Source organism: Ictalurus punctatus, chromosome 11, assembly GCF_001660625.3.
Source record: "Ictalurus punctatus breed USDA103 chromosome 11, Coco_2.0, whole genome shotgun sequence".
Lineage (NCBI taxonomy): Eukaryota > Metazoa > Chordata > Actinopteri > Siluriformes > Ictaluridae > Ictalurus > Ictalurus punctatus.
This window is the reverse complement of record NC_030426.2, coordinates 2,835,940-2,852,177: the sequence shown is the minus strand read 5'-3', so window position 1 is coordinate 2,852,177 and position 16,238 is coordinate 2,835,940. Positions and strand designations below refer to the sequence as shown.

At 42.3% G+C, this 16,238-nt stretch overlaps 1 protein-coding gene across 1 annotated transcript; it reads right to left on the bottom strand.

Moving 5' to 3' along the window:
- Window positions 1–13,387: 13,387 nt before the first annotated feature.
- LOC108271628 (craniofacial development protein 2-like) lies at window positions 13,388–14,828 on the bottom strand. The gene has a single exon (XM_017479302.3). It carries the CDS (start codon window positions 14,720–14,722, stop codon window positions 13,388–13,390), a length of 1,335 nt encoding a protein of 444 aa, XP_017334791.3. The 5' UTR covers window positions 14,723–14,828.
- Window positions 14,829–16,238: the final 1,410 nt, after the last annotated feature.

Sequence of the window (16,238 nt, the reverse complement as noted above, 5' to 3'; positions counted from 1 at the left end):
TGATTGTACCGTAGTGCTTGGGCCTGTCATCGCTGTTTGCAGCTGTATTATTTACTTATTATTACACATACTTATTTGGTTTCCTGTGCAGTGTGCACTTAAAGCAATATTCCTGGTTCAATATAACTTTAGCACAATCAACAGCATTTGTTGTATAATGTTGATGTTGAATGTTGATTTTGACTCAAATAATTATTTTAACACTTTAAAAAAGCAGAACAGTGAGGCACCTACAATGGACGTGCATCTGAAAATGTTAAAATATTCAATTCAATTCAATTCAATTTTATTTGTATAGCGCTTTTTACAATAGACATTGTCTCAAAGCAGCTTTTCAGAAATATCAACATGGTATACAGATATTAAAGGTGTGAATTTATCCCAACTGAGCAAACCACTGAGTGGCGACGGTGGCAAGGAAAAACTCCCTAAGATGGTAAGAGGAAGAAACCTTGAGAGGAACCCGACTCAGAAGGAAACCCATCCTCATCTGGGTAATAACAGTTAGTGTGCAAAAGTTCATTATGGATTTATATGAAGTCTGTATGGCCTTAGGAGCAGCCGTAGTCCCAGCAGTCTGGAATTAGAGAAGATTTGAGCTCCATCCAGAGGCAGAAAGGACTGGATCTCTAGTATCTCCATAAATTCGTGTGGGGCTCGGCAAAAGGAGAGAGGGAGAAAAAAGATTATTATGACTGCGAAGTAGTAGAACAGAATCTAGTCAGGGTAGGCTTGAGTAAACAAATATGTTTTAAGTCTAGACTTAAACACTGAGACTGTGTCTGAGTCCCGAACACTAATAGGAAGATTGTTCCATAACTGTGGGGCTCTATAAGTGAAAGCTCTCCCCCCTGCTGTAGCCTTCTCTATTCGAGGTACCGTCAAATAGCCTGCATCTTTTGATCTAAGTAGGCGTGGCGGATCATATAAAACCAAAAGGTCCCTTAGATATTGTGGCGCAAGACCGTTTAGTGCTTTATAGGTTAATAAAAGTATTTTATATTTAATGCGAGATTTTACTGGGAGCCAATGCAGTATTGATAATATCGTGTGATATGGTCGTATCTTCTAGTTCTAGTTAGGACTCTAGCAGCTCCATTCTGGACTAATTGGAGCTTATTTATATTCCTACTGGAACATCCAGACAATAAGGCATTACAGTAATCTAATCTAGAGGTGACGAATGCATGAACTAGTATTTCCGCATCATGTAGTGACAATATGTTTCTTATTTTAGAAATATTTCTGAGATGAAAGAAAGCTATCCTAGTAATATTATCTACATGAGCATCAAATGATAGGCTGGAGTCAATAATCACTCCAAGGTCTTTAACTGCTGTACATGATGAAACAGAAAGACCATCCAGCGTAACCATGTGATCAGAAAGATTACTTCTAGCTACACGTAATAAAAGTATTTCTGTTTTATCAGAATTAAGTAGAAGGAAGTTAGTTAACATTCAACGTCTAATGTCCTTTACACAATCCTCAACTTTACTAAGCTTCTGCCGGTCCTCTGGCTTCGCTGAAACATACAACTGTGTATCATCAGCATAACAGTGGAAGTTAATTCCATGTTTACGAATAATTTGACCTAGGGGTAGCATATATAAAGTAAAGAGCAGTAGGCCTAAAACAGAACCCTGTGGAACTCCAAAAGTAACCTCAGTACACATGGAGAAATCACCATTTACATCTACGAACTGATAACGATCGGTCAGATAAGACCTGAGCCAGGAGAGGACTATCCCCTTAATACCAACAACATTTTCTAATCTATCAAGGAGAATAGTGTGATCTATAATATCAAAAGCTGCACTAAGGTCGAGTAACACAAGCAGCGAGACACAACCCTGATCGTAGGTCAGTAGAAGGTCATTTAAAACTTTAACTAACACTGTCTCTGTGCTATGATGAGGTCTAAATCCTGACTGATACATTTCATGAATGTTATTCCTATCTAAGTATGAGCATAACTGCTTTGCTACAACCTTTTCTAAAATCTTAGAGATGAAGGGGAGATTTGATATTGGTCTATAGCTGGACAATTGAGATGGGTCAAGATCAGGTTTTTTAATCAAGGGTTTAATAACTGCTAATTTAAGTGATTTAGGTACATAGCCACTGCTTAGGGAAGAATTGATTATATTTAGAAGTGGTTCAATTACTCCTGGACAAATCTGTTTAAACAAACATGTAGGTACGGGATCTAGTATGCAAGTTGATGAATTGGCTGAAGAGATTAATGTAGCTAGTTCGGTCTCTCTAAGCGGAGCAAAACACTCTAAGCATTGATCTGATATTGCTACATTGTCATGTAATGGGTTTGTTACAGTACTGTCCAGTTTTAATTTAATGGCCTGTATTTCACGTCTAATATTTTCAACCTTATCAATGAAAAATTTCATGAAATCTTCACTGCTATGTAATGATTGAGTGTTTCTCTCTGTAGTGGTTTTATTCCTAGTTAATTTTGCTACTGTGTTGAAAAGGAATCTAGAATTGTTTTTATTGTCTCCTATTAAGGTGGAGAAATAGATTTTTCTAGCATCGGCAAGAGATTTCCTATATTTCAGTAGGCTCTCCTTCCATGCTGTTTGAAGTATCACCAGTTTGGTTTGACGCCATTTACGTTCTAATTGTCGAGTTGTCTGTTTTAAGGTTCCCGTTTGATTGTTATACCAGGGTGCTAATTTTTTCTCTCTAATTATTTTCCTTTTGAGTGGAGCCACTCTATCTAGCGTGTAGCGGAGTGTTGACTCCAAGCTTTCAGTCGCCTGATCGAGTTCTGTGTGATTTGACGGTGATCCAAATCTAATTGATGTTTCTGCAAGGTTATTTATGAAGCTCGGTGCAGTAGCTGATGTGTAGGTACATTTTATGCGGTAGCGAGGCGAGGTGGAAATATTATGATCAATACGTATTATGAACGAGATAAGATAATGGTCTGAGACAACTTCAGACTGCGGAAAAATGATAATATTTTCTATACTTAGTCCGTATGTTAGTATGAGGTCAAGAGTGTGACCACCATTATGAGTAGGCCCGATTACGTTCTGATTAATCCCTACTGAATCTAAGATGGACACAACCGCTAATCTTAGAGGGTCTCCCAGGTTATCAAAATGAATATTAAAGTCTCCGACGATTAATGCTTTATCTACAGACACAACCAGGTTTGAGACAAAGTCTGCAAATTCACTAAGAAATTCAGTATATGGCCCTGGGGGTCTGTAAATAATAATTAGAGGAATTGACTTATTTTTTGTGGCTACATAACTTATACTGGTATAAAGAATTTCAAAAGAATTAAATTTATGCTTAGGTTTTTGTGTGACGACTAGATTTTTACAATGGATGAGTCCAACACCTCCTCCTCTACCAGTTGAACGAGGCTGATGTACATAACTGTATCCAGGAGGACTGGCTTCATTTAATGCTATGTACTCGTTTGGTTTAATCCAAGTTTCTGTTAAACACATTAAATTACATTCCTGATCAGTAATGATGTCGTTAACAATAAGAGCCTTAGACGCAAGAGATCTAATGTTTAATAGTCCTAGCCTCAGATCAAAAGTGCTGGCTGTGCATTCAATATGATTTAATTTTATGTTAATTAGGTTACGAAGATAGACTTTCCGAGATTTTCTATATATTTGTATAGCTCGGGGAACAGACACAGTCTCTATAGTATGTATTACCTTTGCCGGATTTTTAATTGAACGTTGATTATACTGAATGTTATTATTGGAAGATGTACTTACGGTAGGAAGTCACTTGGAGTGTAGCGCCTTGGAAATGTTGTCTGACAGCAGTTCCGCTCCAAGGCTGCTGGGGTGCAGGCCATCAGGACGAAACAACCTAGGACGCTCCCAGAACAGATTCCAGTTATTGACAAACACCAGATTCTGCTCATTACACCAAGAGACTAACCAATCATTTAATGCTAGAAGTCTACTGAACTTTTCTGCTCCACGTCTGTATGTGGGAAGAGGTCCAGAGACGATGATCTTCGCGGTGGGTGATCTGCCTCGTACCGTCTCGATCAGGCTGGAGAAGTCCCTCTTCAGAACCTCCGTCTGCCGCAGCCTGGTGTCGTTCGTCCCCGCGTGCAGCACAACCGCTCCAATGCGCTCGTCCTTCTTCAGGATCCCGGATACCTGCGCAGCGACATCAAGGACACAAGCACCAGAAAAACAGTGTGTGCACATCTTACCTTTAGATGAGGCTACACGGACGTTCCGCACAATGGAGTCCCCGAGGATCACAGCGTTGGGTCTGGTCTGGCGGAGAGGGGCGAAGCGGTTCCTCGTTGGAATCTCGAACACCGGAGGTGGAGAGGGTCCAGCCCGCGCCTTTCGCCGCTGGTTCACCCAAGGCCCGAGGTGTGTTGGCGCCGGCGTGACGGAGACCACGGCTGGGAAAGTCCTAGGTGCACGGTCCCTGCACAGAGAAACACACGGCATAGAGGGGCTGGGAGTGGAAATACCACGCTGTGTGCTTACCTTGGATATGTGGGCAGAGGCACAAGATGTTTCCAGCGCAGTTTGTCGCTCCAGCAGCTGGGCCTGCTTGTCGAGTAGGCCGCGGATCTGCTTCTCCACATCCTCCAGTTCCAGCCGCACCATGTGAAGCTCGAGCGAGTCCTCATCTGCACTCAAAACCGGAGAGACAGCAGACATATTTGTTTTTTTGTTTTTAAACAGAACAGCGGTAAGTGAGAAATGTGAAACGTAAACAAGGCTAGCGGTAGGTGATGCTAGCGGGCTACGGGCTACAAGCTAGTCGCGGATGTTTGTAAAAAAAAAAAAAAACAGATCAAATTTGCGACAGCGCAACGTTACGATTGTTTTATCTAAAGTAGTGTCAGTTATATTTGTATAACGTAAGGTAAATAATTTTAAAGTATAGAGATTAGAAGAAATTAATGTAATAGCGTTAGCTCGAAGGGTGCTGCTTCCTCAGTGACACTTCAGGTTGCCTGAACTCTGAATACTGAATACTCCTGTTTCTATAGCCACAGGACATAAACAAATGTATATTAACATGATTTTTGTGCCATAAAATCAGCTACTGACCTTTTCTGGGTAGTTATAATCAATTTTACAGCTTTGTTGCTATGAAGACACAATGTCATCAAATCCTAAAACAACCTTAAAATCAATTTAAACAAATTTACAGCTTGAATAGTACCCATGTTTTAACTAAAGGATTAATGTAAATAATTTTATAAAATTATAAGATTTTCTTTTCTGTCATTAAACCCTCAAAAACTTGTCCAAAACACTTCCATTGTAACCTTCAAATTTATATTGTTTTTAATAAAAGGAGGGATGAGCTGAACTAATATTTTGTAGTAATCAAGATTATGCAACAAATGCTGTTGATTAAGAATAACTATCATTGAAAAACAGCTTTCCTACACTGATTATAAGCACTTTCTTTTAATGTGGAAAACATGTTTGTTTGAAAGAAAATATAGTGAAAGTCAAGCTTTTTGTCTCTGCACTCAGCGATGTATTTCATGATGAGAAGACAAATTCCGCAAGTATTTAAACGATGACGCTTGAGCAATTATGGTTGGACAGACCAAATATCAAATATGTTGTAACATTTTTATTCTAAAATTTTATTTATAATTTTATGTTTTTGTTTAATAGTGGGGTAAAATTGGTCACAACAATTAAAGAAATTGTTGAGTACCTGAAAATAAAAGTTACTTACTCATCCTCTTGTCATTCCAAACAAATACCTGATTTGGAATGACCTGAGGGTAAGTAAATGATGACAGAATATTAATTTTGGGTGAACTATACCTGTTCTAACTAAGTACAGATCACTGATGCTTTTTCATTTCTTTTTTACTTTTTTACAGCGCAAAGTTCAGAACCTTGAAGCAACCAGTCTATTCATCTCAAACATCTTCCCTATCCCAGAGTTCTTTCTGCTCATCCTCCAGTTCCAGTTCCTACTGTGAACTGGGTTGAGAGATTCGAAATTCCATGGAAAATGTTTCCTGAGGAATTAATGCAGGCCTTGAGAGACAGAAAAGGCCTCCTCGTTTGCGCAGGGAAATGGTAAGGGCTGTTGTTAAGGCAATGATGAAAGTTAGTGCTTGTCCAAGTAAGAAGAAATTAACAGAAGTTGCCAAAAAAGATGGTTGCAAAGTATCCAAAGTCTTTGCAAGATGTGATTGAAGAGACAGTAATTGGTCCTGGATACTACGCCTTGGTCAAGCAATTTCAAGCCAAAGTGGAAAATACGAGAAGGTCCATCACACCGAAAATAAGAAAGCATGTTCACAATTCAGATGAATATGGCACTGAGGAACTCCCACCTGAAAGAAGAGCTGCAGTTCAAGATACATATGGATGCATTAACTGGGAAGTTAAATTTATGTTTCTTAGTGAAACTACTGAAAGTCAGCAGTTGAAGAAAGAGCAGATGAAGTGTCTGTCACAAAAAAACTGACTGGAATCAAGAAGAGGTGAAAGTTCTCATGAAGTCTACATACTACATTCAACGAAAGGATAACAACAAAGGAGCAGACATTAAAGCCCTCATTGAAGAATGGAAATTTTGTTTCAGGAGAGTGGCATGCAAGGCCACTTTAAACAGCTCACAGTGAAAGTGGCTGTGGCTCAGATGGTAGAGCGGGTTGTTCACTAATCGTAGGGTTGGCGGTTTGATTCCTGGCCCGCATGACTCCACATGCCAAAGTGTCCTTGGGCAAGACACTGAGCCCCAAGTTGCTCCCGATGTCAAGTTAGCGCCTTGTATGGCAGCTCTGCTACCGTGAGTGTGTGTGTGAATGGGTGAATGAGACACAGTGTATATAAGTATGTAACTAAGTAAGTGTATGTAACTATATATGTGCAGACCATTTACCAAAGTGACCTTCCTGAGTAGCATTGACAGAAAAGGGAAAAGGCTGCTAGACTTCATGAGGAAAGTTTGCACAATTAAGAACAAGTACAGTGAGGGAAAAAAGTATTTGATCCCCTGCTGATTTTGTACGTTTGCCCACTGACAAAGAAATGATCAGTCTATAATTTTAATGGTAGTTGTATTTGAACAGTGAGTGACAGAATAACAACAAAAAAATCCAGAAAAACGCGTGTCAAAAATGTTATAAATTGATTTGCATTTTAATGAGGGAAATAAGTATTTGACCCCCTCTGCAAAACATGACTTAGTACTTGGTTTAAAAACCCTTGTTGGCAATCACAGAGGTCAGACGTTTCTTGTAGTTGGCCACCAGGTTTGCACACATCTCAGGAGGGATTTTGTCCCACTCCTCTTTGCAGATCTTCTCCAAATCATTAAGGTTTCGAGGCTGACGTTTGGCAACTCGAACCTTCAGCTCTCTCCACAGATTTTCTATGGGATTAAGGTCTGGAGACTGCCTAGGTCACTCCAGGACCTTAAGGTGCTTCTTCTTGAGCCACTCCTTTGTTGCCTTGGCCGTGTGTTTTGGATCATTGTCATGCTGGAATATCCATCCACGACCCATTTTCAATGCCCTGTCTGAGGGAAGGAGGTTTTCACCCAAGATTTGACGGTACATGGCCCCGTCCATCATCCCTTTGATGCGGTGAAGTTGTCCTGTCCCCTTAGCAGAAAAACACCCCCAAAGCATAATGTTTCCACCTCCATGTTTGACAGTGGGGATGGTGTTCTTGGGGTCATAGGCAGCATTCCTCTTCCTCCAAACATGGCGAGTTGAGTTGATGCCAAAGAGCTCCATTTTGGTCTCATCTGACCTCAACACTTTCACCCAGTTGTCCTCTGAATCATTCAGATGTTCACTGGCAAACTTCAGACAGGCATGTATATGTGCTTTCTTGAGCAGCGGACCTTGCGCGCGCTGCAGGATTTCAGTCCTTCACGGCGTAGTGTGTTACCAATTGTTTTCTTGGTGACTATGGTCCCAGCTGCCTTGAGATCATTGACAAGATCCTCCCGTGTATTTCTGGGCTGATTCCTCACTGTTCTCATGATCATTGCAACTCCACGAGGTGCGATCTTGCATGGAGCCCCAGGCCGAGGGAGGTTGACAGTTCTTTTGTGCTTCTTCCATTTGCGAATAATCGCACCAACTGTTGTCACCTTCTCACCAAGCTGCTTGGCAATGGTCTTGTAGCCCATTCCAGACTTGTGTAGGTCTACAATCTTGTCCCTGACATCCTTGGAGAGCTCTTTGGTCTTGGCCATGGTGGAGAGTTTGGAATCTGATTGATTGATTGCTTCTGTGGACAGGTGTCTTTTATACAGGTAACAAACTGATATTAGGAGCACTCCCTTTAACAGTGTGCTCCTAATCTCAGCTCGTTACCTGTATAAAAGACACCTGGGAGCCAGAAATCTTTCTGATTGAGAGGGGGTCAAATACCTTTTTCCCTCATTAAAATGCAAATTAATTTATAAAATTTTTGACATGCATTTTTCTGGATTTTTTTGTTGTTATTCTGTCTCTCACTGTTCAAATACAACTACCATTAAAATTATAGACTGATCATTTCTTTGTCAGTGGGCAAACGTACAAAATCAGCAGGGGATCAAATACTTTTTTCCCTCACTGTATGTCTTACAGGTTGCTACAAAACTAGTTATGAGTGGACAGATGAATGGATGCTCAGAAGATGTGAAAGACATGATTCTTCTCCTCCTCTCCTATTTTGATGAGAAAGAGGAACTCCTCTTTCATTATGTGGAAGAGACATGCCTCACTAAGGATGTAGAGTTGGAAGACCTACCTGTGACCGCATGCATTGTTGTGTGTGGTAAGTACAATTTTTATGATGGCACCCCCAATCTTATACTAGTAGTATTATTACATTGCAGATCTGTTTTGGTTGATCATGATGAACTAATTATAGCAATATACCTGTGTATCTCTGGAAAAAAAAATTAAGAGACTGCTGCAAAATGATCAGTTTCTCTTCTTTTATTCTATAAAGTACTGACGATATTGTTGAGTAAAAATGTTAATTTTGCTCACAGATACCTATAAATAGTAAATCCAGAGAAACTCCAGATAATTTTGCAGTGGTCTATATATAGTTGCAATAAAAATTATTCACCCCCATTGCAAATCAGGTTTATTGTCAAAATGTACAGACTTTCAGCTGTTTGCAATGAACAAATCAAACAAAAGCATTTGAAATGGTTCAACACAACGAATGCTTCAAGTGGTTTCCCCAAATTCAACTGAAAATGCAACTTATTATGCTTTTTTCCAGTTTCAAAATTATTCATCCCCTTCATGGCAAGCATCTTTAATTTGGAGCATCCTTTTGCTGTCTAGCAGCGTTCCTGAGGAATCTTATCTCGTTCCTCATGAACAATGGCCTCCAGTTCAGTAATATTCTTGGGTTTGCGTGCTGCAACTGCCTTCTTCAAATCCCATGAGAGATTTTCTATGGGGTTCAAGTCAGGTGACTGTGATGGCCCTGTAGAATCTTCCAGGACTTCTTCTGCAACCAAGTCTTGGAGAAATTTGAGGTATGCTTGGGATCATTGTCCTGTTGGAAGGTCCAAGCTTCAGCTTCCTCACAGATGGCATGATGTTTTCTCCTAGGATTTCCTGATACTTCAATGAATCCATCTTGCCTTCCATACGTTGCAGGTTTCCAGTGCCAGAGGTTGCAAAGCGTCATCGAGCCACCACCATGCTTGACTGTGGACAGAGTGTTCTTTCTTCATTCTTCCTCCAGACATAACATTGATCTGTCGTGCCAAAGAGTTCCAGTTTTGTTTCATCACTCCACAGAACAGAATCCCAAAACTTCTGTAGATTATTTATATGATTTTGAGCTGACATTTTCTTGTGCTTTTGGGTCAGTAGTGGTGTACGTCTTGCAGTTCTGGCATGGAAACCTTCTGCGTTTAGTACGCACCTTACTATGCTCACTGAAACCTCAGTGCCTGTTGCCACCGTCTTGCTCCTCATCTTTTGCAGTCACTCGAGGGTTTTTCACAACCTGCCTTCTCAGAAATCTGTTTGCAGCTGTTGATAGCTTCCTTTTTCTGCCCCTTTCAGGTATTTCATATATTTTCTGCACCTACCCAGTCCAGGTATTTTGTGTTCCAAGTCAAGCACACCTTGTGCAAATTAGTTGCAAAAGTATGTGAACCTTTGCTTTCAGTATCTGGTGTGATCCCCTTGTGCATCAATAACTGCAACTAAACGTTTGCAGTAACTGTTCATCAGTCCTGCACATTGGCTTGGAGGAATTTTGGGCCATTCCTCAGCACAGAACAGCTTCAACTCTGGAATGGTGGTGGGATTCCTCACATTAACTTTTTGCTTCATGTCCTTCCACAACATTTCTCTTGGATAAGGTCAGGACTTTGACTTGGCCATTCCAATACATTAACTTTACTGTTCTTTAACCATTGTTTGTTCAAACAACTTGTGTGCGTAGGGTCATTGTCTTGCTGCATGACTATCTTTCTCTTGAGATTCAGTTCTCAGATGTCCTGATATTTTCCTTTAGACTTTGCTAGTATAATTCAGAATTCATTGCTCCATCAATGATGGCAAGTCGTCCTGGACCAGATGCAGCAAAACAGGCCCAAACCATCATACTACCACCACCGTTTGACAAACTGCAGTAGGGCAGCAATGTTATATTTTAAGAGCAGTGGCTTTTTCCTTGTAACCCTGCCATGCATATTATTGCTGTTCCATGTTCTCCTGATGGTGGACTCATGAACATTAACTTTAGCCAATGAGAAAGAGGCCTTTAGTTGCTTAGAAGTTACCCTGGGTTCTTGGAGACTTGACCATGGAGACCATTACATGTCTTGCTCTTGGAGTGATTTTTGTTGGTGGACCACTCCTGGGGAGGGGAATAATAATCATAAATTTCCTCCATGTGTACACAATCCTTCTGACTGTGGATTGGTGGAGTCCAAACTCTTTAGAGATGGTTTTGTAACCTTTTCCAGCCTGATGAGCATCAACAACTCTTTTTCTGAGGTCCTCAGAATCTCAATTGTTTGTGCCATGAGACACTTCCACAAATATGTGTTGTGAAGATCAGACTTTGAGAGATCCCTGTTCTTTCAATAAAGCAAGGTGCTCACCTCATTATCATCATTAATTGAAAACACCTGCCTCTAATTTCACTTTCACATTAACTGCTAATCCTAGAGGTTCACATACTTTTGCCATTCACAGATATGTAATATTGGATCATTTTCCTCAATAAAGAAATGACCACATCATATTTTTGTCTCATTTGTTAATTTGGTTCTCTTTGTCTACTTTTAGGACTTGTGTGAAAAGCTGATGATGTTTTGGGTCATATTTATGCAGATATATAGAAAATTCTAAAGAGTTCACAAACCTTCAAGCACCGCTCTATCTGTCTGTCTCTCCATCTATCTATCTATCTATCTATCTATCTATCTATCTATCTATTTGTCTCTGTCTATCTGTCTGTATATATATTTGTGTATATACATTTGTATATAACTACATGTGTATGTGTATATATTACATTAAATTTTTGTTTTATCCACAGGACTCTCCTACTATGCAGGTGATCACTTCATGCTGAATGTGGACTGCAAGATTGTGAATGAAGACATTCCCACATTCATCTCTGCTGTCTGTCTGATGTTTGGTAGTTATTACTGTTTCAGCATTCACTACCTTCAGAATTGGCCTCAGTGCTTGAGTTCCTGCAAAGGTATGCAAAGAAGTTTTTATTTGGGTGGAGGTTAGTTAGTTCCGTCCGCGCAGCGGGGCGCATCGGGCAACAAGCATTCGCCAGCGGGCTCGGTCGGCAGCGTCGATTTCCACATCTTCCCACTTGACATCGAGCGCTCGTAGATCTTCCATGAATGTTCGTCGCCATGTATTATGCGGCCGCCCTACTCTTCTCTTCCCCCGTGGCGGCGTCCAGTGCAGCACGATCTTTGCGTGGCGGTGGTCAGACATCCGTAGAATGTGTCCTGCAAAGCGCATTCTTCGCTCTACGACCATTTCTGCCAGGCTGCGGGAGTTTGTTCTTCTTAGAATTTCTTAATTTGAAATACGATCACGGTATGATACAACGAGTATTCTTCTCAGGCATCGTTTCTGAAACACATTCAGCTTGTGGATAACTGCCCTCGAGCTCTTCCAAGTTTCAGATGCATAGATGGCGGTTGGGATGATGATGCTATTAAACAGGCGAAGTTTGCTGTGGGTGTGAATAGTTCGCCTAGCCCAAATCGGCTGTAGCTGTTGGAAGACTGCAAATGCTCTGCCGATTCTGCGATTGACATCCGCGTTAGTCCCACCATCCGCAGCCACAATGCTGCCAAGGTAGGTGAACTGTTTGACTTCTTCGATCAGCTGGTTGCTCACCGTGATCCGCACCGGCGTCATCCGGCCGACCGCCATGACGTTGGTCTTGTCAGTGCTGATCCGTAACCCAACTTTGGCTGCTTCGTGCTCCAGGCTAGTGGTCATCTCCTGTAAGACTTTCCCATTCTGCGCCAATAGCACAATATCGTTGGCGAATTCCAGGTCGGTCAGACGTCCCTGGCCTGTCCACGGAATTCCAGACGCTGGCTGTGTTAGTGCTCGTCGCATGACGAAGTCCATCATCATGAGGAAAAAGAATGGTGAAAGAATGCAGCCCTGTCTGACTCCGGTCTCGATGGTGAAAAAGGCAGTATGACCTGTGTCCGTCCGGATGCAACAGCTAGAATCCTGATATAAGTTCTGGAAAATGGCGATAAACCGCTGTGGAATGCCATATAGCCGTGCGATGTTCCAAAGCGATTTCCGGTGGACGCTGACAAACGCCTTCTTAAAGTCTATAAAGTTGACCAAGAGCGGTTTCGGATATTCGGATATTCGGAGCTTTGTTCAATGATGTTTCGAAGAGCAAAGATTTGTTCAGTGCACGACCGACCGCTTCTAAACCCGGCCTGTTCGTCCCGTAGAGCCTGATCGACTGCTCGCAGTATCCGTTTGAGGAGGACGAGACAAAATACCTTGCCTGGGACAGACAGAAGGGTGATGTCTCTCCAATTGTTACAGTTTGCGAGATTACCTTTCTTAGGTAATTTGATGATGAGACCCTGTCTCCAGTCATTTGGGACACGTTCCATGTGCCAGCAGTCATTGAGCAGCGTAGTGAGCACCCGTACAACTTCATCACCACCCGCTTTCAGCATTTCTGCCGAGATTTGGTCAAGACCAGGTGCTTTCTTGTTTTTCAGATGACGAATCGCTGCAGCGACCTCAGCATCCATGATGTCGCACATGTCCACTTCCAGCTCATAAGGAGGAGGAAAGACTGTAAAGTCGTGCGTGGCTACGGGAGCCGGCTGGTTTAGGGTGTTTTTGAAATGTTCCACCCAACGCGCGTCCTGCTCTTCTTTGCTAACTAGCATCCTGCCGGTTGTATCCCTTATCGGCCCAGTGGAGCCGCTTCGGGCCCGAGTGAGGTCTCTGAAACAGAGTCCTACTGTCACCCTGGTCCGCAGCCACTTGTGCTTCAGTGCCCTTCCGGTCCAGCCAGTCCTTCTTGTCTGCTCGGCAACTCCTCTTGACCCTGCGGTCAAGTTCTCGGTACGCCTGCGATGCTTCATTTCGCTCCTCTTCGGTCTTTGCTTGATCGTGCTGACGTTTCTTGACCCGTCTTTCATCAAGCAACAACCATGTCCGGTCCTGAATCCACCGTTCTCGCTGCGTTCCACGCCGTCGACCAATCGTTCTCTCTGCCGTCTCGATGGCAGCATCCTTGATCTGTGCCCATTGTTCTTCGATGCTGGCCGAGTTGTCAAGAATCTGGAATCGGTTAGCAAGTTCAATGTGGAAGGGCTCGGCGTTCACGCGGTCCTTCAATTTCTCGGAGGCAAATGACCGAACAGTGTTGTGTCCGGCCACTCTTTTCAATTTTAGTCGGATTGAGGTCACAAGCAAGTGGTGATCAGATCCGACATCGGCGCCGCGAAAAACCCATACGTCACGTAAAGCCGAGCGCCACCGTCGATGGATGCATACATAGTCGATTTCATTGTGAGTGGCCCCATCTGGTGACCGCCACGTCTTTTTGTGAATCCGTTTGTGAATGAAATATGTATTCCTGATGCAAAGGTTGTTAAGATTGCATAGGGATAGGAGACGCTCTCCATTATCATTTGTTACTGCTGCCGATCCATGAGGTCCGATCACGTTTTCCCAGCCCTGACGGTCGCTGCTGAGTTGCGCATTCATGTCGCCAAGGAGGATCTTTATGTCATGGTTGGGGACAACCGCGATTGTGTCTTGCAGCTGGTCGTAGAAGGTGTCCTTCTCTTCATCATCTGCCTCATTTGTCGGTGCGTAGACTTGAATAACAGTAATTTTAGCATGGCGAGACTGAAATCGGGCGGTAAGGATGCGATCACTGATCGGTTTCCATCCAACGAGTGCCTGTGCCGCGGTTTTGCTCAGGACCATCCCGACGCCGTGCACGTGATGTTCTTTGGCTCCCGAATACAGGACGATCTTCCCGTCGCTTGTCATTTTTCCATTACCCGTCCACCTCATTTCGCTGACACCAAGAATGTCAAGCCGGTAATTGTCGAATTCGTGCAGAAGCTGCTCCAGTCTCCCACACTGGTACAACGTTCGCACGTTCCAGGTTCCAATTCGTCTGATCGTATTGGGGTCGAGTATCCCGTTTTGCATCGGGTGCCGGATGACCTTTCGGCTTTGCTCCAGCACCGTCATCAAGGGAGAAACAGGGTCATCGCGCCGGTATTGTTTAGACCGCTGGTTTTTGCTTGTTGTTTCCGTAGAAAGGTAGATTTTACGGGATCAGGGTGCTAGCCTGATGCCCAACCCTCCTCCTTTTTCACCCGGGCTTGGGACCGGCGTCGGCGGTCCGGCGTTGGGTGGAGGTGGGGTTAATTTACTACGTAGGTTCATTCACAGAATTTTCACAATCCATCATTCTTTTTCAAGGTGTTTTTTCATCATAAATCCAGAGAAGGGCACAAAAGTTGAGGTGAAGAAGAACAAAAAGCGACTTCCAGTGAACCCGAGTCTTCACCTTAATCTCAGACCTTTCAGATCATGAGTGGCAAGAGACATTGTAAAGCTGAACTAGTTTTTGGTTATATTGAATTAACAGGGAAACGTGTTATTGACATGTGTTGTAACCACAAGACAGCAAGTTTGCTGGTCATCAAAACAACTGGATCAAATTTTGTGATTTATTCTGTTTTGTTTTTTACATGATGTGCTGTTTTAAATAATTTACTGAGGTTATGTTATAGTAAATTATGGAGTCTCTAATCAGTGTTTTTCTGGGAAGGATTTTCCTCATAGGATGTTAAGTAGAACAATGTATTTAAACACCCACTTTTCTTTTTAATTTATCAGGTTTATTTAACCTTTACTTAACTTTAAATAAGCTCTGTTGAAAATGCCTGTACAGTAGTAAGAGTAATGTTTTAACTTCTACAGTCTGGACTAACTGGAGCATTTGTGTTTTGTTTAAACCACTGCCTACTTCTGTTCGAAAACAAAGAAAAATTCAGTAATTCAGCATACTGTATCTCATTAATTTCTTGCCGGTCTTAATTAAAAATACTTGGGACCACACTGATGTCTTAGTCTTTTATGGACTAGTTTTTGATTTAGGTTTGCAAGTTAAATATATTTGTTAATTAGTGTAACAGTACTCTTAATAATCTTAACGTTAAATTCCTCTCGTTGTTTAAAGCATTATTAAAATTACAATTTAAAAGTAAAAGAAACATTTGTCAGATGCACAAAATGTAGCTTATATTTCATAAAGCCTGAGCGTACAGCTAGTGTGATAGTATGAAATACTAGATAGACACGCTTAATTGCCACTTCACCTAATCACAGCAGGCCTATAAATTAGCATGATGTTACACAAGCTTCAGATACTGGTCACATGCAAGGGCGCTTTCCACGGCATGTAGCTCACGCAATGTTGAGTTCCCTTTGAAAGGGAACAAACATGGTTGGCAGCCAATGATTGCAGTGGCAACTCTCCTCTCTCCTGCTGAAGCCAGGAGAGTATAAAAGGGTGCAGCAGACACAGACAGGTGAGCATGAATTCCTTGCATGGCTATGCTGATTCTTCCTTTTCTTTCATAGAAGCTGATGACAGTGATGAAGACTATGCTCCCTGGCAATGCTGCCTTTGTCAGCCTGTGCCCAAGTTCAGCACAAAGTTCCCTGGGTCCCACCTTGGCGCCACCCAGCCCTACTC

Bases quoted from the DNA above. Each gene is read 5' to 3' on its own strand.
- LOC108271628 (XM_017479302.3), bottom strand. From the start codon at position 14,722: ATGACGGTGCTGGAGCAAAGCCGAAAGGTCATCCGGCACCCGATGCAA.